This window comes from Lonchura striata, chromosome 19 (assembly GCF_046129695.1).
Source record: "Lonchura striata isolate bLonStr1 chromosome 19, bLonStr1.mat, whole genome shotgun sequence".
Classification (NCBI taxonomy): Eukaryota; Metazoa; Chordata; class Aves; order Passeriformes; family Estrildidae; genus Lonchura; species Lonchura striata.
In genome coordinates, this window is record NC_134621.1 from 4,711,386 (window position 1) to 4,738,761 (window position 27,376).

The 27,376-nt window shown below is 52.9% G+C and overlaps 1 protein-coding gene and 2 long non-coding RNA genes across 4 annotated transcripts in view; all 3 read left to right on the forward strand.

The window, feature by feature from the left end:
* The first annotated feature begins 8,168 nt into the window (after positions 1–8,168).
* On the forward strand, positions 8,169–10,658 carry LOC144247228 (uncharacterized). Its single transcript, XR_013340945.1, has 3 exons — positions 8,169–8,431; positions 9,387–9,671; positions 10,105–10,658. It is a non-coding gene; the product is annotated as an uncharacterized LOC144247228 (long non-coding RNA).
* A 9,171-nt stretch (positions 10,659–19,829) lies between these two features.
* On the forward strand, positions 19,830–22,364 carry LOC144247229 (nucleolar pre-ribosomal-associated protein 1-like). 2 transcript variants are annotated; one of them, XR_013340946.1, is made up of 3 exons: positions 19,830–20,126; positions 20,362–20,532; positions 21,487–22,364. XR_013340946.1 is itself a non-coding variant. In XM_077787352.1 (3 exons), exons 1-3 carry the CDS (start codon positions 20,373–20,375, stop codon positions 22,212–22,214), a joined length of 381 nt encoding a protein of 126 aa, XP_077643478.1. In that variant the 5' UTR covers positions 20,270–20,372; the 3' UTR covers positions 22,215–22,364. The 2 variants fall into 2 exon arrangements, 1 of the variants encoding a protein (XP_077643478.1); XM_077787352.1 differs by lacking the exon at positions 19,830–20,126 and having other exon boundaries at positions 20,270–20,532; positions 21,487–21,683; positions 22,191–22,364.
* Positions 22,365–23,936: 1,572 nt separating this feature from the next.
* Positions 23,937–27,376, forward strand: part of LOC144247230 (uncharacterized) — a 102,916-nt gene continuing 99,476 nt past the window's right edge. The window contains exons 1-2 of the long non-coding RNA XR_013340947.1: positions 23,937–24,052; positions 24,686–24,809. This is a non-coding gene — a long non-coding RNA (uncharacterized LOC144247230). The remainder of the gene's footprint in view (positions 24,053–24,685; positions 24,810–27,376) is intronic.

Below are 27,376 nucleotides of genomic sequence, written 5' to 3' on the forward strand. Positions count from 1 at the left end.
TTTGGCCATTTTCCCTGGGAAAGAAAACTCAGCAATCCAGGTTCCTGATGTCAGTTTGTAGGGTTCTCTTGGGTGTATCAGGGCAGCACAAGTTTGAGGTGGGGACAACTTCGGTGTGGGGTCCATCCTTCGATATAAGGATTCTTTGCAGTCAGGGCTCAGCCCAGGGCCACGGGCCCCTGGGCACATCCTTTTTCCATTTTCCCTGGGAAAGAAAACTCAGCAGTCCAGGTTGCTGATGTCAGTTTGTAGGGCTCCCTTGGGTGTATCAGGGCAGCACAAGTTTGAGGTGGGTGGAGTTTGGGCCCGGATTGTATTTTTCTATGTTCATATTTCCTGCACTCAGCTGCCCACCCAGGACTGCATGGTGCTCTGCGTGAATTCAAGCTCTTTTCTCTAGGAAATCATGCTCGCCAGTCCCGGTTCCTGAAGTCAGTTTTCGATTTTTGCTTGGGATCATCAAGGCAACCCCTCATCGACATGAAAGCAGCTTGGGTCCACAACACATCCTTCTCCATTCAGATTTCCAAGGGGCAACCCTTTTTTCATGGCTTCTGGCTCTTGGACTCTCTCACTGGCCCTATTCTGTGTGAAACATGGCTCTCCCTCTTCACTTCCTGATGTCAATTTTGAGGAGGTCCTTGTCTCTTCCAGGACAGGCAGAATTCTTGCTGTCAGCAGTTTTGCTGCTGGAGAAATCCTGTGCCATTCAGAACAAAAAGATGTATCAAGTCACCTGGGGCCACAGGCCTTGTGACCTGACCTCTGCCCTTTTTCCGTGTAAAACCTACCTCACCCTCCCTGTGTGTTGATGTGTGTTCACTGGAGGCGTGCTGCTCTCCAAAGGCAGTGAGAGTTCCTGGTGTTGGCAGCTGGTGTCTGCAAGAAATCATTCACTGTTTGCAATTTTGGAAGCACAATTCCTGTTTGGCCAGGGGAAAGACTGTTAATTATCTTGGCAATGAAAATCTGGCACCGCATTGTTGAAGGGTCTGGCAAAGGGCTGTGTAGGGGAGGGAACACCCCACAGGACCTTTCTTCACCTCATCCCCCACTCCTAGGTGTAGCAGCTCCCCGTGTGAGCAGCTGCTTTCAGTGCAGCTACCTGGGCACACCTGCACAGGGAGCTGCTAATCCAGAGGGGCTAACAGGGGTATCCCAAGTGTCCCTCCAGGAGCTATGGCTGGAACATCCAGCAGGGACCAGGGAGCAGCTGGACCCACCCGGGCACGAGCATCCCTTTGAGAAAATGCCAAGGGAAGAGCCCTCTTGCCAAGGGGCAGCACCTGAGCAGGCCGGGCAGCATGTGGGGTTCCACGGGAGAGCTTTCAACTTTCCCCTTTTATTGTGTCAGTCCCTCCTTAGAACCCCCAGACCTTCCACAGCGCTCCCAGAAAAAAGAGGGGTTATGGAGAGAAAAGGGGTTTAAATTGTGGGAAAAAGCTTCCTTTTCCATTATTTCTTGTGTTCAAATCATGAGGGAATCCATTTCCCCTGCAATTTGTAATGCAGGGTGTATTCAATATATATTCAAGTATTGTTTATAGAAAGATTTTTTTGTTTTTGTTTTTGTTTTTATTTGGTTAGAGGCAGGGCATTAATGGAAAAAATATGAATATACATTTTATTTTGATATTGTTCTAAATATGGAAATATATATTCAATGTATACAGATATATATAAAAATATAAAATAGAAATAAAAATAGTATTAGGAAGAGATAGACTATAAATAGCACCATACATCAATCTACATTTAAAATGTAAATTTGACTATAAATGCGAAAAATAGAAATAAATTTAAATGGAGTTTAAATAAAGGGTTTTTAAAAAAGATTTTTACTTGGATAGAGTCAGGTTTTTATTTTAATCAATATAAACCTTTTAGAACTCTAAATCTAACTATAGAAATATGTAAGCAATCTATTAAGATATGTATAAAATCTAAAATATAATAAAATATAATAAATGGAATAAATGTAAGGAATTATGAAAATACAATTATATATAAATATACATTATAAATCCGAATGTGAATATAAATGTGAAAAATGTAAAAATAAACTCTATTGAAATGCAGTTTAAGAGGAAAGGTTTTTTCTTTCGGTTCCTATCGGGTCCGAGGCAGGTTTTTTGTTCCGTTCTTTCCCGCGCGGATCTTTGGGGCATTCGCTGCTGACGGCGCAGTGCTGCCGCCGTGTGGGCAGAGAGCGGCACTGCAGCCCGCCGCCCGCGGCCGCCATCTTGGGAGTGGCGTGGCGCGGACTCGCTTGACCTTCTCGAGAGGGCGCGAAAACGAGGACGTTGAAATTCGAGGACCCGTGTCTGTTTTTTACACCGCCTGAATTGCCCGCACCGCCGGCGCCCCCCGACGGGATTTTCCGCGGCGGTTACGATGCCGTGCACACGGGCTGTGGGGTCAGGAGCGCCGCGAGCGTGCGGGTTTTTGGCGGGAGCCGACAGGCATCGGCAAAAGATGCCTGTCACCATCAAGGTCCCCACGGACCGCCATCTTGTCGCGGACTCACTTGACAAGTGCTGCCACCTTGTGGACACAGGGCGGTACTGCAGCCCCGCAGCCAGCGCGACCCCAAAACCACCGGGACGGCCCCGGGACCCCCAAAATTCCCTTACGGACCCCAAAAACACCCCTGGGACCCACAAAATTCCCTTCGGGACCCAGAACACCCCCCTGGGACCCACAAAATTCCCTTCAGAACCCAGATAACCCCCCTGGGACCACCAAAATTCCCTTCAGGACCCCGAAAACCCGCCTGGGACACCCAAAATTCCCATCAGGGTCCCCAAAATTCCTCCTGGGAAGCCCCCAAAACTCTTTGAGACCCCAAAATTCCCTTCAAGACGCCAAAATTCCTCATGGGACCCCCCAAAACCCCCTGAGACCCCCAAAATTCCCATCAGGGTCACCAAAATTATTTCTGGGACCCCCAAAAACTTCGTGAGACCCCCAAAATTCTTTTCAGGACCCCAAAACCTCCCCCAGGACCCTAAAAATTCTACTCGGGACCTCCAAAATTCCCCCCAAAAACCTCCGGAGACCCTCAAAATTCTCCCCAGGAGTCCAAACCTCTCCCTGGAATGCCTAAAATTCCATTTGGGACCCCAAAGCCCCCCTGGGAGCCCCAGAATTCCCTTCAGGACCCGGAAATTCCTCCTGGGACCCCCAAAAACCCCCTGGGACCCCCAAAATTCCCTTTGGGACCCCAAAACCCCCCTAGGACCCCCAAAATTCCCTTCAGGACCCCAAAATTCCTCCTGGGACCCCCCAGATACTTCCAGACACCCCCAAAATTCCCTTCAGAACCCCAAACCCTCCCCAGGACCCACAAAATTCTACTCGGGACCCCCAAAATTCCTCCCAAAAAAACCCTGAGACCCTGAAAATTCTCCCCAGGACTCCAAAACCCCCCCTGGGACCCCTCAAAATTCCCATCAGACTCCCCGAAATTCCTCCTGGGACCCCCCAAAACTCCTTGACACCCCAAAATTCCCTTCAGGACCCCGAAAGTCCTCATGGGACCCCCCAAAACTTCCTGAGACCCCCAAAATTCCCATCAGGGTCCCGGAAATTCCTCCTGGGACCCCCCAAAAACTTCGTGAGACCCCAAAATTCCCTTCAGAACCCCAAACATACCCCCAGGACCCTCAAAATTCCACCCAGGACTCCAAAACCCCCCCTGGAATGCCCAAAATTCCCTTCGGGACTCCAAAACCCCCCCTGGGACCCCTAAAAATTCCCATCAGAGTCCTCGAAATTCCTCCTGGGACCCCCCAAAACTCCTTGAGACCCCCAAAGTTTTCTTCAGGACCCCAAACCCACCCCCAGACCCCCCAAAATTCTACTCAGGACCCCCGAAATTCCTCCCAAAAAAACCGAGACCATCAAAATTCTCCCCAGGACTCCAAAACCCCCCCTGGGACTCCCAAAATTCCCTTCCGGACTCCAAAACCCTCCTGGGACCCCCAAAATTCCCATCGGGGTCACCAAAATTCCTCTTGGGACCCCCCAAAAACTCCCAGAGACCCCAAAATTCACTTCGGGACAATAAAACCTCCCCAGGACCCCCAAAATTCTACCTGGGACCCCCAAAATTCCTCCCAAAAAAGCCCTTAGACCCCCAAAATTCTCCCCAGGACTCCAAAACCCCCCCTGTGACTCCCAAAATTCCCTTCAGGACCCCGAAATTTTTCCTGGGACCCCCCAAAAACTCCAGAGACCAAAAAATTCCCTTTGGGACCCTCAAAACCCCGCCTGGGACCCCCAAAATTCCCTTTGGGACTCCAAAAACCCCCCTGGGACCCCCAAAATTCCCATCATGGTCCCCAAAATTCCTCCTGGGACCCCCCAAAAAACTCCCTGAGACCCAAAAATTCCCTTCAGGACCCCAAACCCTCCCCAGGACCCACAAAATTCTACTCGGGACCCCCAAAATTCCTCCCGAAAACCCCCTGAGACCCCCAAAATTCTCCCCAGGACTCCAAAACTCCCCCTGGGATGCCCAAAATTCCCTTCAGGACCCCAAAACCCCCCCTGGGACTCCCAAAATTCCCATCAGGGTCATCGAAATTCCTCCAGGTCCCCCCAAAAACCCCCTGAGACCCCTAAAATTCCCTTCCGGACCCCAACCCACCCCCTTGGAACTCCCAAAATTCCCATTGGGACCCCAAAACCCCCCCTGGTCCCCCAAAATTCCCTTCCAGACTCCAAAAACCCCCCCCGGGAGCCCCAAATTCCCATCGGGGTCCCCAAAATTCTTTCTGGGACCCCCCAAAAACTTCCTGAGACCCCAAAATTCACTTCAGGACCCCAAACCTCCCCCCCAGGACCTCCAAAATTCTACTCGGGACCCTCAAAATTCCACCCAAAAACCCCCTAAGACCCTCAAAATTTTCCCCAGGACTTCAAAACTCCCCCTATGACTCCCAAAATTCCCTTCGGGACCTCAAAACTTCCCCCAGGACCCACAAAATTCTACTCGGGACCCCAAAATTCCTCCCAAAACTCCCCTGAGACCCTCAAAATTCTCCCCAGGACTCCAAAAACCCCCTGGGACACCCAAAATTCCCTTCAGGACCCCAAAACCCCCCCTGGGACCCCCAGATTTCTTTTCAGGACCCCTGTGGGAACTCATAATGTCTCTCAGACATTTTTAGTGGTTCCAGGCCTTGGTCAGAAGCATTTGGGACCCTGGCAGGCAGCTGGAAACAGCTGTGATTGTGAGTTTGAGCCATGGAATGAGTTACCAACTTTGGAGGTGGAACAAGCAATCACAAAAGGTTAGATAGTATAGTAAAAGTAATTACAAAGTAGAGGGGAAATTTTTTTAGTATTGTACAAGGGGGTTTTAGCACATGTCCAGGGGGGTTTTCACTTTGTACATGGGGGTCAGGAGTTCTAAGATGGAGGAAAGTGGGCTGATCCTGTTCTTCCTCCTTCTTTTTCCTTACCTCCATGTTCTTGGTGATGTTGGCACTCACAGATTGGTTTAGAGTAGAAAAACACTTGGCAACGTAGGTAGTAGGTACTGGGGAATAATTGTAAACATGTTATACGTAATATATCTTATAAAAGATAGCAGCAACCCTGGGTGGGGGGAGAGACGAAGAAGGCAGCAGATCGAGAGGATGTCAGGGTGTGTGTGTGCCTCTGCCCAGGCCGCTGATCAAACAGCCGCAGTCCAAGAACATAATCTGTTAGATAACTAGCGATAAACTGCCTTGAGACTGAACAGCTAAAGCCTGCGGAGTTTTTCTTTGGAAGCACGGGTTGGAGGAGGAATTTCACCACATGAGACCCCAGAGAAAGGCTGGGGCTCTCACAGACCCCAAATTCCTCCTGGGACCCCCCACAAACTCCCAGAAGTCCCCAAAATTCCCGTCAGAACCCCAAACCCTCCCCAGGACACACAAAATTCCACTCGGGACCCCCAAAATTCCTCCCAAAAAACCCCCAAGACCCCTAAAATTCTCCCCAGGACACCACAAGCCCCCCTGGGACACCCCAAATTCCCATCAGGGTCCCTGAAATTCCTCCTGGGAGACCCAAAACCCCACTGAGACCCCCAAAATTCTCTTCGGGACCCCAAACCCCCCACCGGGAGCCCCAAAATTCCCATCAGGGTCCCCAAAATTCTTTCTGGGACCCCCCAAAAACTTCGTGAGACCTCAAAATTCCCTTCAGGACCCCAAACCCACCCCCAGGACCCTCAAAATTCTGGTTGGGACCCACAAAATTCCTCCCAAAACCCCCCTGAGACCATCAAAATTCCCTTTGGGACCCCAAAACCCCTCCCGGAACGCCCAAACTTCCATTTGGGACCCCAAAACCCCCCCTGGGACCTCCAAAATTCCCATCAGGGTCCTCGAAATTCCTCCTGAAACCCCCCAAAACTCCTTGAGACCCCAAAATTCCCTTCAGGACCCCTAAATTCCTCCTGGGACCCCCCAAAACCCCCTGAGACCCCCAAAATCCACTTGAGGACCCCAAACCCCCCCCAGGACCCACAAAATTCTACTTGGGACCCCCAAAATTCCTCCCCAAGACCCCCTGAGACCCCCAAAATTCTCTCCAGGACATCACAAGGCCCCCTGGGACACCCAAAAACCTCTCCAGGACCCCAAAATCCCCCCTGGGACTTCCAAAATTCCCTTTGGGACCCCAAAACCCCCCCTGGGACCCCCAAATTTCCCTTCAGGACCTCAAAATTCCTACTGGAACCCCCCAAAAACTCCCAGAAATCCCCAAAATTCCCTTCAGAACCCCAAACCCTCCCCAGGACCCACAAAATTCCACTCGGGACCCCCAAAATTCCACCCAAAACCCCCCTGAGACCCTCAAAATTCTCCCCAGGACTCCAAAACTCCCCCTGGGTTGGCCAAAATTCCCTTTGGGACTCCAAAACCCCCCCTGGGACCCCCAAAATTCCTATCAGGGTCCCTGAAATTCCTCCTGGGACCCCCCAAAACCCCCTGGGACCCCCAAAATTCTACTTCAGGACCCAAACCCTCCCCAGGACCCACAAAATTCTCTTTGGGACCCCAAAATTCCTCCCAAAAACCTCTTGAGATACCCAAAATTCTCCCCAGGACTCCAAAACCCCCCCTGGGACGCCCAAAATTCCCTTCAGGGCCCCCAAAACCCCACTGGGACCCCCAAAATTCCCTTCGGGACCCCAAAACACCCCCTGAACCCCCAAAATTCTATTTGTCACCCCAAAACACCTTCTGGGACCTCCAAATTTCTCTTTAGGACCCCTGAAATTTCTCCTGGGACCCCAAAAACTCCCTGAGACCCCCCCAAAAACCTCTCCAGGACCTCAAAACACCCCCTGGGATCCCCAAAATTCCCATCAGGGTCCCCAGAATTCCTCCTGGGACCCCCCAAAAACTCTCTGAGACCCCCTAAATTCCCTTCATGACTCCCCAAACCCCCTCTTGGGACTCCCAAAATTCCTCCTGGGATGCTGCAAAGACCTTCCAGAGCCCCCCAGGACCCCCCCAATTTTGGGTCCTCCCCCAATTCGGGGTTCCCCCCGATTTTTGGGTCCCCAGGCTGGTGGCTCATGAAGACGACCCCGACTCGGACCCCGAACTCCCCCCGGATTCAGCCCTCCATGTGTCCTTGGTATCAGAGGCTGGAATTGCAGAGTTGCCACTTTACCCGCAGACGTAATTTTTGATGTGGTTGTGCCACTTGAACAGTATTTGAAATCTGTTTGTGCTCTTGCAGCAGCATTTCCGAACCACAATGGAAATTTAGCCCTTCTGCCTGGGGCTGCTCACAGAATCGTGGAATCCCAGAAGGGTTTGGATGGGAAGGCACCTTTATTTAAAGCTCGTCCCGTTCCACCCCTGCCATGGGCAGGGACACCTTCCACCATGCCAGGGTGCTCCAAGCCCTGTCCAGCCTGGCCTTGGACACTTCCAGGGATCCGGGGGCAGCCACAGCTTCTGTGGGCAACCTGTGCTGGACAGCAGCTTTGAAAGGCAGAGTGAAGTACAGCTGGGATTTTTGTGCTGCCCCTAACTTTGAAATTGCCTGGCAAATGTGCCTTTGGGGTTTTTTGGGGTTTTTTGTTTTTTGGTGGGTTTTTTTTTAGGTTTTTTTGGGTGTTTTTTTTTTTTTCTTTTTTTTTTGTGACTAAAAAGCTACCTTGTGTTCCTGGAATGTTGCATTCTACCTCTGTTGTTTTCCCAGTAAGTCTGGATCCTCTGCTTACATTTTTTCCTTCGCTTATTAGATGTCGTGGATGTGCTGGCTGTTCTGATGGAGGGCAGTGATGGCTTAGATGAAGGAATTGTGTTCTCTTTCAATGAAGATGTGATTATCCAAACATTTCCCTTCAGTGCTGTTGTCCCTGCTGCATGAGCAGCCAGGAATATGCTGTTGTTTCAGTCTGAAAACGGAACAGGTACAGGGTTTTTTTTTATGTTTTATGTGTCATTTCTAGCAGTGGAGTGAAAGCAGCATCACTTCTACCCTCTTGTAATAATTTTTTACCATTTATCATTTTTTACCTTGAGACATTTTATTATCTTCCCTGCAGGCCGCAGGAGGTTCAGATTCACAGTGCTTTGTGCTCAAGAGGGGCATTGAAGCTCTGTAGGTGCTTCTGCCCTTTTTCCCTGACCCTGAAGAGAAGGGACACTGTCCCTGCATGGACAGTCTTGGTCTGGAAGTAGTTGGCCTCAGTAACAGCGTTTTAAGGGCAGAGCGTGGCGATCAGGAGAGGAAGGTGGTTCTCGTGCCTGTGGGCAGCTCTTCCCGAGAGCAGGGAGAGGGGACTGCATTGTTAAGTAGGAAGTGGATGCGTTTCCCAAGGAAAACTTCAGAAATTGAGCTCCAGGGGCAAACACTGTGAGGTTCTACCACCTCCTTGAGGACATCCTTAAAACCACCGGGGCATCAGCAGGGCTTGGAGTAGGACTGGCCAACCCCAGAGCACCTGACAAAGCCCTCTGTGTGTGTGGCAGTCGAGTAGCACCTGGGGGGTGCTGAAAGTCCCAGTTCTGAGAGAAAATTCTGTTTAACTTGTACACGTTGGCTGGGTGTGTCCCCCCAGTACAGCTCGGTTCTTCTCTGAGGCGGTGCCTGGCAGGGTCTCTCCCTGTTAAGGGCCGGGCGTGTTTTTGGCACAACACAGCAAAGGTGGATTATTTGCTTCAGCAAGAGCTGATGATGTCTGGAGGGTTTTTCAGGTACCTCAGCGGCCAGGAGCACCTGTCTAGGTCACTAGGAACACTTTTTGATCTCGTTCAGTTCTTTTCTGCATGAGGCTGTGTGGGCTGCTGGCAAGGCCCAAAGTAAGGAAGGTTGCCCCAGTGTCCATGCTCATGTCAATAGTTTAATTTATTTGGCTTTTCTAGGAGCAGACGTCGTGGAGGCCCTTGGTGCTGTTTTCACTGGCCTCCTGCACTCTCTGAGAGAACCCCTTGCTCCCTGCGTGGCGTTCCAGCTCTGTGACAAAGCTGATAAGTATCCTCAGCTCTACCAGTTTAACCAATACTATAGACTCTGGATGCCCAAGCAGTCCCAGGAACCTGTGGTATGGAATCCCTGAAGTCACTGAATTCTTGAGCCAGTATTCCTATAAAATCCTCGCAGTCGACAGAGGTTACATTTCCATCAGAAACAGCGTTTTTATTGAGGAGGTAATTCTGCATCTCTTGTTGATCGTGCTGGGGACACACGTTTGCTCCAGGGCTTTTCTCTGTTGACACAAGAGGTCTCTGTGGTGTTTGGGAGGCAATGCCAGGGCTCAGGACTCATACAGAGACTCCTCAGCAGGCACAGCAAAGCCTGGTGTGCGCTGTGGCCTCTGTTTACAGCACCCGGAGTTCCCCCGGGTGGGTGGAGGATCACAGGCCCCATGGCTGGGTTTGGTGAGTTTTTCTCAGCTCAGCAGTGTGAACACTCCAGATGCCCCTGGGGAGACTGCTGGGCAGCTCTGTTCTAGCAGGACTGCACGCCTGTGCTCCCAGAGCTTCAGTTCAGAGCTCATCTCAAAACAAAGGCAGCTGAAGAGATTTTTGTTTCATACTCATCACTGTTTTTCTCTTCTGCTTTTTGTTTCGCTTTAAACAGGTTGAAAACCACAAGGAGTTAAGCCAAGAGCCTCCTGTGGCACCGGATTCTGTATTTGCCGCTTTGCTGAAGGGAGCCTGGGAGAGAGGAAGCAGTACCTTCCTGGAAGATGGTGTTCAGACAAAGTGGAGAGACTTGGCTTCCCGGCTCCCCCCACCTGAGCAGCTTTTGCTGGGAGTAAAGCACGTGCTGCTGTACCCGAAACCCACAGTGGAGAACTTCAGCAGATAATACTGTAGTTATGCTTTGTTTACTTTATGGCACAAATTACAAATGACTTGGCTGCTAAAACTTAGGTTCTAGTGCTGTAGCTCTTTTTCCTCGACTTGGCTCTGAGGGCACGCAGCACCGTACAAAACTGCACCTAATTTGTAAACAAACGTCAGTTGTTCTGATTATTGAAGCCGGGCTTTATTCAGTTGAATTTCGAGTGTGTGCTGCGCCCAGGTCCTTTGTACAAATAGGGTACGGAGGGTGGGGGAACCAGAACTGCACATTCTTTGTGATATGTATGGGATTTTGGGGAGGTTAAATAAAAAGGAGATGCAAAATGAGGGAATTGCTTTTAGATGTAACTATTCTTGTCCTAAAGGAGCAAGTGTGTGTGTGTTGAAAGAGCCGCAAGCCTTTAGGGGCTGCAGTTTGTGTGCCCTGTGCTGAGGTGCCCTGAGGAAATGTGTGAGCCGGAGGGAGCCGGGGCCGGGCGGAGGGAGCCGAGCTGTGGGAATGGGCGAATGGAGGCGGGTGCGGGCGGGACTAGGCGAGCGTGGCCGAAAGCGGCCGAAAGGGGCCGAGGAGGCGAGCGGAGCCGAGCTTTGCCGAGTCCAGCCGAACCGAGCCGAGCTCTGCCGAGCGCAGCAGCCCTGGCAGGGCGGGGCGCCGGGAGGGATCCCCTCCTGTCCCTCTCTCTCCCGCTCCATGCTCCTGCCCGTGTTCAGTTACCTCTCTTTCCCCCGTTTCCGTGTCCCCCCCAAACCCGGCTCCTTCCTATCCTGTCCCTGCCCCGCTGCTCCGTCCATTACCCCTCTCTCCCTCCTCTGTGCCCCGTCCCTCTTGCCTCCCCTGCCGGCCTTTAAATCCGAATTATAAATCCGAATGTGAATATAAATATGAAAAATACAAAAATAAAATACATTGAAATGCAGTTTAAAAGAAAAGGTTTTTTCTTTTGGTTCTTGTTGGGTTAGAGGCAGGGTTTTTTTTGTTTGCGTTCTTTTCCGCGCGAGATGTTTCGGGGCATTTGCTACCGAGGACGTTCCGCAGGGGACGGCGCCCGTTCTTTTTTGCCGCCGGCCCCGCCCCGCGGCCCCGAGGCGAGCGGCGGCTCCCGGCGGTGGCGGGCGGCAGTGCTGCCTCCTTGTGGACAGAGAGCGGTACTGCAGCCCCCCAGCCAGCGCCCGGCAAAACCACCGAGACGGGGCGGGAAGGGCCAGAGCGGCCCAAAAACCACCGAGACGGGGCGGGAGGGGTGAGAGGCGGGAGCGAGCGGCGAGCGGGGCGGTGTCTGTGAGTGAGGGGAGGGCTGGAGGCGGCTCCGCGGCGCCGAGGATAGCGGCGGCGCGAGCGGCTTCCTGTCCCACGCCGGCCGCTGGCCGTACGACAACGCATTTGAGACTTTTTGTCCCTGCACGGCCACCGTTCGTATAAGAACGCAGTTTAGACTTTTTGTCCCTGTACGGCCGCCGTCCGTACGAGAACGCATTTCAAGCTTTCTGTCCATGTACGGCCGCCGTCCGTACGAGAACGCATTTCAAGCTTTCTGTGCCTGTACGGCCGCCGTCCGTACGAGAACGCATTTCTAGGTTTTTGTGCCTGTACGGCCGCCGTCCGTACGAGAACGCAGTTTAGACTTTTTGTCCCTGTACGAGCGCCGTCCGTACGAGAACGCATTTCAAGCTTTCTGTGCCTGTACGGCCGCCGTCCGTACGAGAACGCAGTTTAGACTTTTTGTGCCTGTACGGCCGCCGTCCGTACGAGAACACATTTCTAGGTTTTTGTGCCTGTACGGCCGCCGTCCGTACGAGAACGCATTTCAAGCTTTCTGTGCCTGTACGGCCGCCGTCCGTACGAGAACGCAGTTTAGACTTTTTGTGCCTGTACGGCCGCCGTCCGTACGAGAACGCAGTTTAGACTTTTTGCCTCTCTCTGGACGCCGTCCGTTCGAGAACGCAGTTGATGCTTTTTATCTCTCGGAGGCCGCCGTCCGTATTGGAACGCATTCGTTCTTTTCGGGCCCTCTCCGGCCGCTGTCCGTACCGGAACGGTTTCTGCCTTTCTGTCTCGCGCCGGCCGCCGTCCCCCACGTGTCGCGAGCCCGGCGCCGCCGTGATGGCGGCGAGCGGTGTGACCGGGCCCGGGCTCGCCCTGGAGGCGCTGCTGGAGATGGGATTCGGGACCCGGCGCGCGCGAGGGCGGCGGCACCGCTGGGACACCGAAGGAGTGCCGGGGACAGCGGGGGAGGGCGGGCGGGAGCAGCCGGAGTGGACCCGGTAACGGCACCGGGACCGGGAATGGGATTACTGGGGGGGTGGGGGGGCGGGGGTAGACACGGAAAGGCCCCGGAGACTCCGGGACTCCCGGGACGCCTCAGGCCCCTCCCGCGACCCCTGCAAAAATAACCGGGAGCCCCCCGGTCCCGCAGGGCGAAGGCGCTGGCGCTGACCGGGAACCGGGGAGTGGAAGCGGCCATGGACTGGTGAGAGGGGGACCCCAAAAACACCCCCGGGACCCCCAAAGAAACCCAGCGGGATCCCCGAAAAACAGCCCCGGGACCACCAAAGAAACCCAACGGGATCCCCCAAAAACAGCCTCGGGAATCCAAAAATTCCCTTCAGGAGCCCCAAAAATCCCCCTGGGACCCCCAAAATTCCATTCGGAACCCCAAAACCCTCTCGTTGTTATAAATTGTGACACGGCAATTTGAAGTGTCTTAATCCAATAAAGCAATTTTATTGAAAATAGCAAGCGAGTAAGGCAGGCAAAGCACAGCGCTGGGTTGGGACAGAACACAAAATGTTCTGTCCCAACCTTCCTTTTATCCCCCCCCTTCTCCTTGCAGGCGTGACTCTCCAGATGTAGTCTGAGTCTGGTCGTTGTGATAGCTTCTAAGTCTCTTCTTTTGAGATACAGCAAGCAGACCAGATACACACACCCAGGACTCTAATCTCAACCTCCTTATCACCTTGTAAGCAAATAAGCATTTCAAAGACACACCAGTACATTCTTATGCAAACCAAGGTAATCGAGCATATCACAGTGAACAAATGATCTTCCACTTATCTCATCGTGATCCCCAAAAACCTCCTGAGACCCCCAAAATTCCCTTCAGGACCCTAAACCCCCCCCAGGACCCCAAAATTTTACTCGGGACCCCCAAAATTCTTCCCAAAACCCCCCCCCTGAGATCCCCAAAATTCTCCCCAGGAATGCAAAACCCACCCCAGGATGCCCAAAATTCCCTTTGGGACTCCAAAAACCACCCTGAGACCCCCAAAATTCCCATCAGGGTCCCCAAAATTCCTCCTGTAACCCCCAAAAACACCCTGAGACCTCCAGAATATCCCTTCAGGACCCCAAAACCCCCCAGGACCTTCAAAAATCTATTTGGGACCCGCAAAATTTCTCCCAAAAACACCCTGGGACCCGCAAAATTCCCATCAGGGTCCCCAAAATTCCTCCTGGGACGCCCAAAATTCCCTTTGTGACCCCAAAAACCACCCTGAGACCCGCAAAATTCCCATCAGGGTCCCCAAAATTCCTCCTGGGACCCCCAAAAGCCCCCTGAAACCCCCAGAATTCTTTTTAGGAACCCAAAACTCCACCCAGGACCCCCAAAATTCTACTCGGGACCCCCAAAATTCCTCCCAAAAAACCCCTGAGACCCCCAAAATTCTCCCCAGGACTCCAAAACTTCCCCTGGGACTCCCAAAATTGCCTTTGGGACCCAAAAACCACCCTGAGACCCGCAAAATTCCCATCAGGGTCCCCAAAATTCCTCCTGGGACGCCCAAAAGCCTTCTGAGACCCCCAGAATTCTCTTCAGGAACCCAAAAACCCCCCAGGACCCCCAAAATTCTACTCGGGACCCCCAAAATTTCTACCAAAAACACCTTGAGACCCCCAAAATTCTCCCCAGGACTCCAAAACTTCCCCTGGGATTCCCAAAATTCCCATTGGGACCCCAAAACACCCCCCAGGACCTGCAAATTTCCCTTTAGGACCCCTGAAATTCCTCCTGGGATGCCCAAAAGCCCCCTGAAACCCCCAGAATTCTTTTTAGGAACCCAAAACCCCACCCAGGACCCCCAAAATTTTACTCAGGACCCCCAAAATTCCTCCCAAAAACCCCCTGAGACCCCCAAAATTCTCCCCAGTGCTCCAAAACTCCCCCTGGGACTCCCAAAATTCCCTTTGTGACCCCAAAAACCACCCTGAGACCCGCAAAATTCCCATCAGGGTCCCCAAAATTCCTCCTGGGACCCCCAAAAGCCCCCTGAAACCCCCAGAATTCTTTTTAGGAACCCAAAACTCCACCCAGGACCCCCAAAATTCTACTCGGGACCCCCAAAATTCCTCCCAAAAAACCCCTGAGACCCCCAAAATTCTCCCCAGGACTCCAAAACTTCCCCTGGGACTCCCAAAATTGCCTTTGGGACCCCAAAAACCACCCTGAGACCCGCAAAATTCCCATCAGGGTCCCCAAAATTCCTCCTGGGATGCCCAAAAGCCTTCTCAGACCCCCAGAATTCCCTTCAGGAACCCAAAAACCCCCCAGGACCCCCAAAATTCTACTCGGGCCCCCCAAAATTCCTACCAAAAACTCCCTGAGACCCCCAAAATTCTCCCCAGGACTCCAAAACCCCCCCTGGGACGCCCAAAATTCCCATTGGGACCCCAAAACACCCCCCAGGACCTGCAAATTTCCCTTTAGGACCCCTGAAATTCCTCCTGGGACGCCCAAAAACTTTCTGAGACCCCCAGAATTCTTTTTAGGAACCCAAAACCCCACCCAGGACCCCCAAAATTCCTCCCAAAAACCCCCTGAGACCCCCAAAATTCTCCCCAGTGCTCCAAAACTCCCCCTGGGACTCCCAAAATTCCCTTTGTGACCCCAAAAACCACCCTGAGACCCGCAAAATTCCCATCAGGGTCCCCAAAATTCCTCCTGGGACCCCCAAAAGCCCCCTGAAACCCCCAGAATTCTTTTTAGGAACCCAAAACTCCACCCAGGACCCCCAAAATTCTACTCGGGACCCCCAAAATTCCTCCCAAAAAACCCCTGAGACCCCCAAAATTCTCCCCAGGACTCCAAAACTTCCCCTGGGACTCCCAAAATTGCCTTTGGGACCCAAAAACCACCCTGAGACCCGCAAAATTCCCATCAGGGTCCCCAAAATTCCTCCTGGGACGCCCAAAAGCCTTCTGAGACCCCCAGAATTCTCTTCAGGAACCCAAAAACCCCCCAGGACCCCCAAAATTCTACTCGGGACCCCCAAAATTTCTACCAAAAACACCTTGAGACCCCCAAAATTCTCCCCAGGACTCCAAAACCCCCCCTGGGACGCCCAAAATTCCCATTGGGACCCCAAAACACCCCCCAGGACCTGCAAATTTCCCTTTAGGACCCCTGAAATTCCTCCTGGGATGCCCAAAAGCCCCCTGAAACCCCCAGAATTCTTTTTAGGAACCCAAAACCCCACCCAGGACCCCCAAAATTTTACTCAGGACCCCCAAAATTCCTCCCAAAAACCCCCTGAGACCCCCAAAATTCTCCCCAGTGCTCCAAAACTCCCCCTGGGACTCCCAAAATTCCCTTTGTGACCCCAAAAACCACCCTGAGACCCGCAAAATTCCCATCAGGGTCCCCAAAATTCCTCCTGGGACCCCCAAAAGCCCCCTGAAACCCCCAGAATTCTTTTTAGGAACCCAAAACTCCACCCAGGACCCCCAAAATTCTACTCGGGACCCCCAAAATTCCTCCCAAAAAACCCCTGAGACCCCCAAAATTCTCCCCAGGAGTCCAAAACTCCCCCTGGGATTCCCAAAATTCCCTTTGGGACCCCAAAAACCACCCTGAGACCCGCAAAATTCCCATCAGGGTCCCCAAAATTCCTCCTGGGATGCCCAAAAGCCTTCTCAGACCCCCAGAATTCCCTTCAGGAACCCAAAAACCCCCCAGGACCCCCAAAATTCTACTCGGGCCCCCCAAAATTCCTACCAAAAACTCCCTGAGACCCCCAAAATTCTCCCCAGGACTCCAAAACCCCCCCTGGGACGCCCAAAATTCCCATTGGGACCCCAAAACACCCCCCAGGACCTGCAAATTTCCCTTTAGGACCCCTGAAATTCCTCCTGGGACGCCCAAAAACTTTCTGAGACCCCCAGAATTCTTTTTAGGAACCCAAAACCCCACCCAGGACCCCCAAAATTTTACTCAGGACCCCCAAAATTCCTCCCAAAAACCCCCTGAGACCCCCAAAATTCTCCCCAGTGCTCCAAAACTCCCCCTGGGACTCCCAAAATTCCCTTTGTGACCCCAAAAACCACCCTGAGACCCGCAAAATTCCCATCAGGGTCCCCAAAATTCCTCCTGGGACCCCCAAAAGCCCCCTGAAACCCCCAGAATTCTTTTTAGGAACCCAAAACTCCACCCAGGACCCCCAAAATTCTACTCGGGACCCCCAAAATTCCTCCCAAAAAACCCCTGAGACCCCCAAAATTCTCCCCAGGACTCCAAAACTCCCCCTGGGACTCCCAAAATTCCCTTTGGGACCCAAAAACCACCCGGAGACCCGCAAAATTCCCATCAGGGTCCCCAAAATTCCTCCTGGGACGCCCAAAAGCCTTCTGAGACCCCCAGAATTCTCTTCAGGAACCCAAAAACCCCCCAGGACCCCCAAAATTCTACTCGGGACCCCCAAAATTTCTACCAAAAACACCTTGAGACCCCCAAAATTCTCCCCAGGACTCCAAAACCCCCCCTGGGACGCCCAAAATTCCCATTGGGACCCCAAAACACCCCCCAGGACCTGCAAATTTCCCTTTAGGACCCCTGAAATTCCTCCTGGGATGCCCAAAAGCCCCCTGAAACCCCCAGAATTCTTTTTAGGAACCCAAAACCCCACCCAGGACCCCCAAAATTTTACTCAGGACCCCCAAAATTCCTCCCAAAAACCCCCTGAGACCCCCAAAATTCTCCCCAGTGCTCCAAAACTCCCCCTGGGACTCCCAAAATTCCCTTTGTGACCCCAAAAACCACCCTGAGACCCGCAAAATTCCCATCAGGGTCCCCAAAATTCCTCCTGGGACCCCCAAAAGCCCCCTGAAACCCCCAGAATTCTTTTTAGGAACCCAAAACTCCACCCAGGACCCCCAAAATTCTACTCGGGACCCCCAAAATTCCTCCCAAAAAACCCCTGAGACCCCCAAAATTCTCCCCAGGACTCCAAAACTTCCCCTGGGACTCCCAAAATTGCCTTTGGGACCCCAAAAACCACCCTGAGACCCGCAAAATTCCCATCAGGGTCCCCAAAATTCCTCCTGGGATGCCCAAAAGCCTTCTCAGACCCCCAGAATTCCCTTCAGGAACCCAAAAACCCCCCAGGACCCCCAAAATTCTACTCGGGCCCCCCAAAATTCCTACCAAAAACTCCCTGAGACCCCCAAAATTCTCCCCAGGACTCCAAAACCCCCCCTGGGACGCCCAAAATTCCCATTGGGACCCCAAAACACCCCCCAGGACCTGCAAATTTCCCTTTAGGACCCCTGAAATTCCTCCTGGGACGCCCAAAAACTTTCTGAGACCCCCAGAATTCTTTTTAGGAACCCAAAACCCCACCCAGGACCCCCAAAATTTTACTCAGGACCCCCAAAATTCCTCCCAAAAACCCCCTGAGACCCCCAAAATTCTCCCCAGTGCTCCAAAACTCCCCCTGGGACTCCCAAAATTCCCTTTGTGACCCCAAAAACCACCCTGAGACCCGCAAAATTCCCATCAGGGTCCCCAAAATTCCTCCTGGGACCCCCAAAAGCCCCCTGAAACCCCCAGAATTCTTTTTAGGAACCCAAAACTCCACCCAGGACCCCCAAAATTCTACTCGGGACCCCCAAAATTCCTCCCAAAAAACCCCTGAGACCCCCAAAATTCTCCCCAGGACTCCAAAACTCCCCCTGGGACTCCCAAAATTCCCTTTGGGACCCAAAAACCACCCGGAGACCCGCAAAATTCCCATCAGGGTCCCCAAAATTCCTCCTGGGACGCCCAAAAGCCTTCTGAGACCCCCAGAATTCTCTTCAGGAACCCAAAAACCCCCCAGGACCCCCAAAATTCTACTCGGGCCCCCCAAAATTCCTACCAAAAACTCCCTGAGACCCCCAAAATTCTCCCCAGGACTCCAAAACCCCCCCTGGGACGCCCAAAATTCCCATTGGGACCCCAAAACACCCCCCAGGACCTGCAAATTTCCCTTTAGGACCCCTGAAATTCCTCCTGGGACGCCCAAAAACTTTCTGAGACCCCCAGAATTCTTTTTAGGAACCCAAAACCCCACCCAGGACCCCCAAAATTTTACTCAGGACCCCCAAAATTCCTCCCAAAAACCCCCTGAGACCCCCAAAATTCTCCCCAGTGCTCCAAAACTCCCCCTGGGACTCCCAAAATTCCCTTTGGGACCCCAAAAACCACCCTGAGACCCGCAAAATTCCCATCAGGGTCCCCAAAATTCCTCCTGGGACCCCCAAAAGGCCTCCTGAGACCCCCAGAATTGTTTCAGGACCCCAAAACCCCCCCAGGACCTTCAAAATTCTATTCGGGACCCCCAAAATTCCTCCCAAAAACCACCCGAGATCCCCAGAATTCTCCCCAATGCTCCAAAACTCCCCCTGGGACGCCCAAAATTCCCTTTGTGACCCCAAAAACCACCCTGAGACCCGCAAAATTCCCATCAGGGTCCCCAAAATTCCTCCTGGGACCCCCAAAAGCCTTCTCAGACCCCCAGAATTCTCTTCAGGAACCCAAAACCCCCACCAGGGCCCCCAAAATTCTACTCGGGCCCCCCAAAATTCCTCCCAAAAACCCCCTGAGACCCCCAAAATTCTGCCCAGGACTCCAAAACCCCCCCTGGGATGCCCAAAATTACCTTCAGGACCCCAAAACATCACCCAGGACCTCCAAATATCCCTTTAGTACCCCTAAAATTCCTCCTGGGACCCCAAAAACTCTCTGAGACCCCCAAAGTTCTCCCCAGGACTCCAAAATCCCCCCCTGGGATGCCCAAAATTCCCTTTGGGACCCCAAAACACCCACCAGGACCTGCAAATTTCCCTTTAGGACCCCTGAAATTCCTCCTGGGACACCAAAAACTCCCTGAGAGCCCCCCAAAAACCTCTCCAGGACCTTAAAACCCCCCCTGGGACCCCCAAAATTCCCATCAGGGTCCCCGAAATTCCTCCTGGGACCCGCAAAAACTCCCTGAGACCCCAGATTGCTCTTCACGACTCCCCAAAAATATCTGACACCCCAAAATTCCTCCTGGGATGCCCCAAAGGCCTTCCACAATCCCCCAGGACCCCCCCCGCCCCCCCCACTTTAGGGTTAGGGTTAGGGTTAGGGTTAGGGTTAGGGTTAGGGTTTGGGTTAGGGTTAGGGTTAGGGTCAGGTTAGGGTTAGGGTCAGGGTTAGGGTCAGGGTCAGGGTCAGGTAATTTTTGATGTGGTTGTGCCACTTGAACAGTATTTGAAATCTCTCTTCGTGTTCTTGCAGCAGCATTTTCGAACCACAATGGAAATTTAGCCCTTCTGCCTGGGGCTGCTCACAGAATCGTGGAATCCCAGAAGGGTTTGGATGGGAAGGCACCTTTATTTAAAGCTCGTCCCGTTCCACCCCTGCCATGGGCAGGGACACCTTCCACCATGCCAGGGTGCTCCAAGCCCTGTCCAGCCTGGCCTTGGACACTTCCAGGGATCCGGGGGCAGCCACAGCTTCTGTGGGCAACCTGTGCTGGACAGCAGCTTTGAAAGGCAGAGTGAAGTACAGCTGGGATTTTTGTGCTGCCCTTAACATTTTATTGCCTGGCAAATGTGCCTTTGGGGGGTTTTTGGGTTTTTTTTTTTTTTAGTTTTTTTGGGTGGTTTTTTTTTTTTTTTTCATTTTTTTGTGACTAAAAAGCTACCTTGTGTTCCTGGAATGTTGCATTCTACCTCTGTTGTTTTCCCAGTTAGTCTGGATCCTCTGCTTACATTTTTTCCTTCGCTTATTAGATGTCGTGGATATGCTGGCTGTTCTGATGGAGGGCAGTGATGGCTTAGATGAAGGAATTGTGTTCTCTTTCAATGAAGATGTGATTATCCAAACATTTCCCTTCAGTGCTGTTGTCCCTGCTGCATTAGCAGCCAGGAATATGCTGTTGTTTCAGTCTGAAAACGGAACAGGTACAGGTTTTTTTATGTTTTATGTGTCATTTCTAGCAGTGGAGTGAAAGCGGCATCATTTCTACCCTCTTGTAATAATTTTTTACCATTTATCATTTTTTACCTTGAGACATTTTATTATCTTCCCTGCAGGCCGCAGGAGGTTCAGATTCACAGTGCTTTGTGCTCAAGAGGGGCATTGAAGCTCTGTAGGTGCTTCTGCCCTTTTTCCCTGACCCTGAAGAGAAGGGACACTGTCCCTGCATGGACAGTCTTGGTGTGGAAGTAGCTGGCCTCAGTAACAGCGTTTTAAGGGCAGAGCGTGGCGATCAGGAGAGGAAGGTGGTTCTCGTGCCTGTGGGCAGCTCTTCCCGAGAGCAGGGAGAGGGGACTGCATTGTTAAGTAGGAAGTGGATGCATTTCCCAAGGAAAACTTCAGAAATTAAGCTCCAGGGGCAAACACTGTGAGGTTCTACCACCTCCTTGAGGACATCCTTAAAACCACCGGGGCATCAGCAGGGCTTGGAGCAGGACTGGCCAACCCCAGAGCACCTCACGAAGCCCTCTGTGTGTCTGTGGCAGTCGAGTAGCACCTGGGGGGTGCTGAAAGTCCCAGTTCTGAGAGAAAATTCTGTTTAACTTGTACACGTTGGCTGGGTGTGTCCCCCCAGTACAGCTCAGTTCTTCTCTGAGGCGGTGCCTGGCAGGGTCTCTCCCTGTTAAGGGCCGGGCGTGTTTTTGGCACAACACAGTGAAGGTGGATTATTTGCTTAAGCAAGAGCTGATGATGTCTGGAGGGTTTTTCAGGTTCCTCAGCGGCCAGGAGCATGTGTCTAGGTCACTAGGAACACTTTTTGATCTCGTTCAGTTCTTTTCTGTGTGAGGCTCTGTGGGCTGCTGGCAAGGCCCAAAATAAGGAAGGTTGCCCCAGTGTCTGTGCTCATGTCAATAGTTTAATTTATTTGGCTTTTCTAGGAGCAGACGTCGTGGAGGCCCTTGGTGCTGTTTTCACTGGCCTCCTGCACTCTCCGAGAGAACCCCTTGCTCCCTGCTTGACGTTCCATCTCTGTGACAAAGATCCCGAGTCCCTGAAAGCTGCTAATTATCCTCAGCTCTACCAGTTTAACCGATACTATAGGCTCTGGATGCCCAAGCAGTCCCAGGAACCTGTGGTATGGAATCCCTGAAGTCACTGAATTCTTGAGCCAGTATTCCTATAAAATCCTCACAGTTGACAGAGGTAACATTTCCATCAGAAACAGTGTTTTTATTGAGGAGGTAATTCTGCATCTCTTGTTGATCGTGCTGGGGACACACGTTTGCTCCAGGGCTTTTCTCTGATGGCACAAGAGGTCTCTGTGGTGTTTGGGAGGCGATGCCAGGGCTCAGGGCTCATACAGAGACTCCTCACCGGGCACAGCAGAGCCTGGTGTGTGCTGTGGCCTCTGTTTACAGCGCCCGGAGTTCCCCCGGGTGGGTGGAGGATCACAGGCCCCTGGGCTGGGTTTGGTGAGTTTTTCTCAGCTCAGCAGTGTGAACACTCCAGATTGCCCCTGGGGACACTGCTGGACAGCATCCATCCACTCTCTCCATCTACTCATTTGTACCCAGGAATGTAGGAAACTCTGACTGGGGACGGGCAGTAGTTTTGAAAATCATGCCCTAGCCTTTTTCTCTAGGAACGAACCAAGAGAGTGCCCTGAAAGCACCGGAGGGGCTGCAGGGGCTGAAGGGAACAGAAAGGGCTTCCGGCACCTTTTGCCTCCGTTCTCTGCCATTCCCCAAAAGGCGTCGCAGTCCTGGAAGAGGTGTTTGTCATGCAGCCTGCCAAAATAAAGACCTGTAAAATCCTAGCTCTGCCTTTTGTTTAACGTGTTCTTACTTCCTATTTATGTCATCACAGAAAGCAAGGAAGGAAGAAATGTGACTGGTTCCCACTATTGCTCCGTGCAGGCATTTTTAAAGGCTGCTGTACTTCTGTCCTCTTTTTCCACTCCAACCTTGACTTTTCCCCTCCTTTTTCGAGGTCTGCTGCTTTGGGTGTCCCAGGCAGGGGTGGGTTCCTCGGCAGGGGTCTTAGGAGTTGGTGCAGATTCTGCTTTTTGCCATGGTGTATCAAAGTGTGCCAGCAAAAGGACTGTTTTCTCCAGGGGAAAGCTTTCTCTCAATGACCATCAATGCATGTATGTGTTTTAATCGTGTAACCAGGTGCATTAAGAAAAGCCGACACCTGTAGCAGATTTGTGTTGGATCAGTGTCTGTGAGAAGTGGGCTGTGTCCTGGAGACGGAGAGACGCTGTTGGAGAGTGGCAACAGCAGCAGGTGTGAGTTGTTAAGATGATGAGGGCTCAGAACAGCTACAGGTGTGAGTTGTTAAGATGATGAGGGCTCAGAGCAGCCACAGGTGTGAGTTGTTAAGATGATGAGGGCTCAGAACAGCTACAGGTGTGAGTTGTTAAGATGATGAGGGCTCAGAGCAGCCACAGGTGTGAGCTGTGAGGATGATGAGGAGGGCTCAGAGCAGCCACAGGTGTGAGCTGTCAGGATGATGACGAGGGGCGTGTCCTGCCAGGGGGAGGTTATTTAAGGGTGGGGGTTTGCCTCAGCCAGGTTTTGCACGGAGCTGCTGGAGGAGTTTGTGGGGGGCTCGCGGGGCTGTCTCCTGGAAGGACGGTGGGCGCTTTGGACAGGGTCCGGGGAATCCCCTGGATACACACTTGGATACGTGGAACATTGCTCAAAGGAGGAGCCCAGGGACAAACCTTTGTGCCGAGAAGCAGCAGCCAAGCAGGTGAGCCGGTGCGCTTTTATAACAGGGACTTTTCCCCTTTCCCTTTGAAATTTCGTCATCCTGAGGTTGAATTGGAGGGGGCAGTCCTGTTGTCCCCCCTCTTAAGGGGTTTGGACTGAGGTAAAAAGCCCCCTTTTGCCATCATTTGAGGCAAGCCGCTTCTTTTCTGTTCTTCTAGGGGACGCAGTTGAAGGGGAGCGCACATTTCTTTTCCCTTGTTGGGGTGAGGTGAGCGCCGGAGCATGGCGTCAGTGTCGGGGCTTCAGAGGAAGGGAGCTGCAGCCGTGGCAGCGCTGGCAGGGCGGGGATCGCGCTGTGCCGCTGCATTCGGGGCGCTTCTTCTGCCCCCGGCCCGGCAGCGAAGGGTCCGGCGCGGAGCCCTGCCGGCAGTGCCGGGGCTGGCCGGGGCGGAAGGGGAGCTGGGCGCGGCTGGGCTGCCGCGGGCCCGCCGGAGCCGCGCCGGTGCGAGCCGTGCGGAGCCGAGCGGAGCTTTGGCCGGGCCGGCGGGCGGGGGAGGCGGCGCGGGCGCCGCGCCGGTGCCGGCCGGTGCCGCCGCTCCGTCCGCTCCGGGCGCGGGGCTCGGGCGCCGCCGGGGCCCCCCGGGCCCGGTGCCGGCCCCGCCGGGCCGGGGGCAGCGGGCGGGGGTCTGCTGGCGCGGCGCCGCCTCTTCCTGCCGGAGCCACGCTGCGCCCGGGGCCGGGAGCGCGGCTTCGCGTTCTCCAGCCTTCCTCGCTGCGGTGTTTCTTTAGGGTCTCATCAATGTGTTTTAAGGATTTTGGGGCTATTTTTAGAGCTCTTCTAGGAATATTTAGAGATATTTTTTAAAGGTTCTTTGGGGGTTTTTAGGGGTGTTTTAGGGGCTTTTTAAAGTAGAGTATTTTTATTGTATTTTAAGGGCATTCTGAGGCTATTTTCATGTTTTTGTCGGGGTTTTAAGACATTTTGAAGATGAGGGGTTTTTTAGGGCATTTTTGTGGGTTTTTTAGGGTCTTTTCATGGCATAGAGGCTGAGGGACAGCTTGAGGGTGACAGAGGCTGGGAGCTGAGGGAGGAACAGGGGAGGGGACAGTGGGTGACACAGAGAGATGCTGAGGGGGGCAGGGGCAGCTGGAGGGTGACACAGAGAAGCTGGGGGCTGAGGAGCAGAGGAGAGGGGGCTTGAGGGGCAAAGGGGGGTTCGAGGGTGACAGCCAGAGCCTGAGGGCTGGGGGGCTGAGGGAGGGGTCAGGGGTGAAGGGAGAGGGTCTGAGGGCTGGACAGTCCAGTGGAGATCAGGGCTACAGGGTACAGCTTAGGAGGCAAGTTAGGGTACAGGTGCAGCACCCCTCACCCAGCCCTAACCTCACCCTAAGCAGCCTTTTCCCTTTTCACCCCTAACAACAGCAGCACAGCACAGCAAGCCTGACAGCGAGACCACACCGGAAGCCTCCCAGTGGGACAGGGCAGCGACCCTCGCACCAGGACAACGCCAGAACCCTCAGAGGACAACAGGACCCGCTGCAAAAAGGTAGGGATGACATCTGTGGGCTAGAGGGCAACAGGAAGGGGTTTGGAGGCAGAGCAGGCTTCCTTGAGTGTTTTTTTTTGCAGGGCTATTAGGGGATTTTTGAAGGCTTTCTCTGGCATCTTTTAGAGAATTGTTATACCTTCCTAATGGCTATTTTAGAATTCCTTGGTGTATTTTTAGGGTCAGGATGAGGGCGAGACAGGATGCCCACTGAAAATGTGGAGCATTACTGGAATGCTTTGGGAAGGTGCCAGTGGAGGGCCAGTGGGTAAGGTGCCATGATGCTGGTCTGAAGGTTGTGAATTCTGAGCAAAGCAAAGTGGTTGTGGTTAGGGTTATATGGTGGCAGATTTCCCAAGGAGAAATCCAGCACAGAAAAAATCAAGCCGAAGCTTTGTACTGTCAGATTACAACAGGTATTCGGCATGAAAAAAAATCCCTGAGTACTTGGGGGTGGGAGATGCAAGATGAGGGAAATCCAGTGAGGATTTGACATTGAGGACGCAAAAGGAAACGTGGGACCAGAAAACCAAGGGGATCGCAGGGCCCTGCCAATGAATGAGGGATATCTACATAGTGAAAGCAAATTCAGAAGCCCAGATTCCTGATGTCAGTTTGTAGGGCTCCCTTGGGTGTATCAGGGCAGCACAAGTTTGAGTTGGGGACAACTTCGGTCTGGGCTCCCTCCTTCGATATAAGGAATTTTTGCAGTCAGGACCAGGGGCCACTGGGCACAACCTTTGGCCATTTTCCCTGGGAAAGAAAACTCAGCAGTCCAGGTTGCTGATGTCAGTTTGTAGGGCTCCCTTGGGTCTATCAGGGCAGCACAAGTTTGAGGTGGGGACAACTTTGATGTGGAGTCCATCCTTCGATATAAGGATTTTTTGTAGTGAGGCCCCAGCCCAGGGCCAGGGGCCCCTGGGCACATCCTTTGGCCATTTTCCCTGGGAAAGAAAACTCAGCAGTCCAGGTTCCTGATGTCAGTTTGTAGGGCTCCCTTGGGTGTATCAGGGCAGCACAAGTTTGAGGTGGGGACAACTTCGGTGTGGGGTCCATCCTTCGATATAAGGATTTTTTGCAGTCAGGGCCAGGGGCCCCCGGGCACAACCTTTTTCCATTTTCCCTGGGAAAGAAAACTCAGCAGTCCAGGTTCCTGATGTCAGTTTGTAGGGCTCCCTTGGGTGTATCAGGGCAGCATAAGTTTGAGGTGGGGACAACTTCGGTGTGGGGTCCATCCTTCGATATAAGGATTTTTTGCAGTCAGGGCCAGGGGCCCCCGGGCACAACCATTGGCCATTTCCCCTGCGAAAGAAAACTCAGCAGTCCAGGTTCCTGATGTCAGTTTGTAGAGCTCCCTTGGGTCTATCAGGGCAGCACAAGTTTGAGGTGGGGACCACGTCGGTGTGGGGTCCATCCTTCGATATAAGGATTCTTTGCAGTGAGGACCCTGCCCAGGGCCAGGGGCCCCTGGGCACATCCTTTTTCCATTTTCCCTGGGAAAGAAAACTCAGCAGTCCAGGTTCCTGATGTCAGTTTGTAGGGCTCCCTTGGGTGTATCAGGGCAGCACAAGTTTGAGGTGGGGACAACTTCGGTGTGGGGTCCATCCTTCGATATAAGGATTTTTTGCAGTCAGGGCCAGGGGCCCCTGGGCACAACCTTTGGCCATTTTCCCTGGGAAAGAAAACTCAGCAGTCCAGGTTCCTGATGTCAGTTTGTAGAGCTCCCTTGGGTCTATCAGGGCAGCATAAGTTTGAGGTGGGGACAACTTCGGTGTGGGGTCCATCCTTCGATATAAGGATTTTTTGCAGTCAGGGCCAGGGGTCCTTGGGCACATCCTTTTTCCATTTTCCCTGGGAAAGAAAACTCAGCAGTCCAGGTTCCTGATGTCAGTTTGTAGGGCTCCCTTGGGTGTATCAGGGCAGCACAAGTTTGAGGTGGGGACAACTTCGGTGTTGGGTCCATCCTTCGATATAAGGATTCTTTGCAGTGAGGACCCTGCCCAGGGCCAGGGGCCCCTGGGCACATCCTTTTTCCATTTTCCCTGGGAAAGAAAACTCAGCAGTCCAGGTTCCTGATGTCAGTTTGTAGGGCTCCCTTGGGTCTATCAGGGCAGCACAAGTTTAAGGTGGGGACAACTTTGGTGTGGGGTGCATCCTTCGATATAAGGATTTTTTGCAATGAGGTCCCTGCCCAGGGCCAGGCGCCCCCGGACACATCCTTTTTCATTTTCCCTGGGAAAGAAAACTCAGCAGTCCAGGTTCCTGATGTCAGTTTGTAGGGCTCCCTTGGGTCTATCAGGGCAGCACAAGTTTGAGGTGGGGACAACTTCGGTGTGGGGTCCATCCTTCGATATAAGGATTTTTTGCAGTCAGGGCCAGGGGCCCCCGGGCAGAACCATTTGCCATTTCCCCTGCGAAAGAAAACTCAGCAGTCCAGGTTCCTGATGTCAGTTTGTAGGGCTCCCTTGGGTCTATCAGGGCAGCACAAGTTTGAGGTGGGGACAACTTCGGTGTGGGGTCCATCCTTCGATATAAGGATTTTTTGCAGTCAGGGCCAGGGGCCCCCG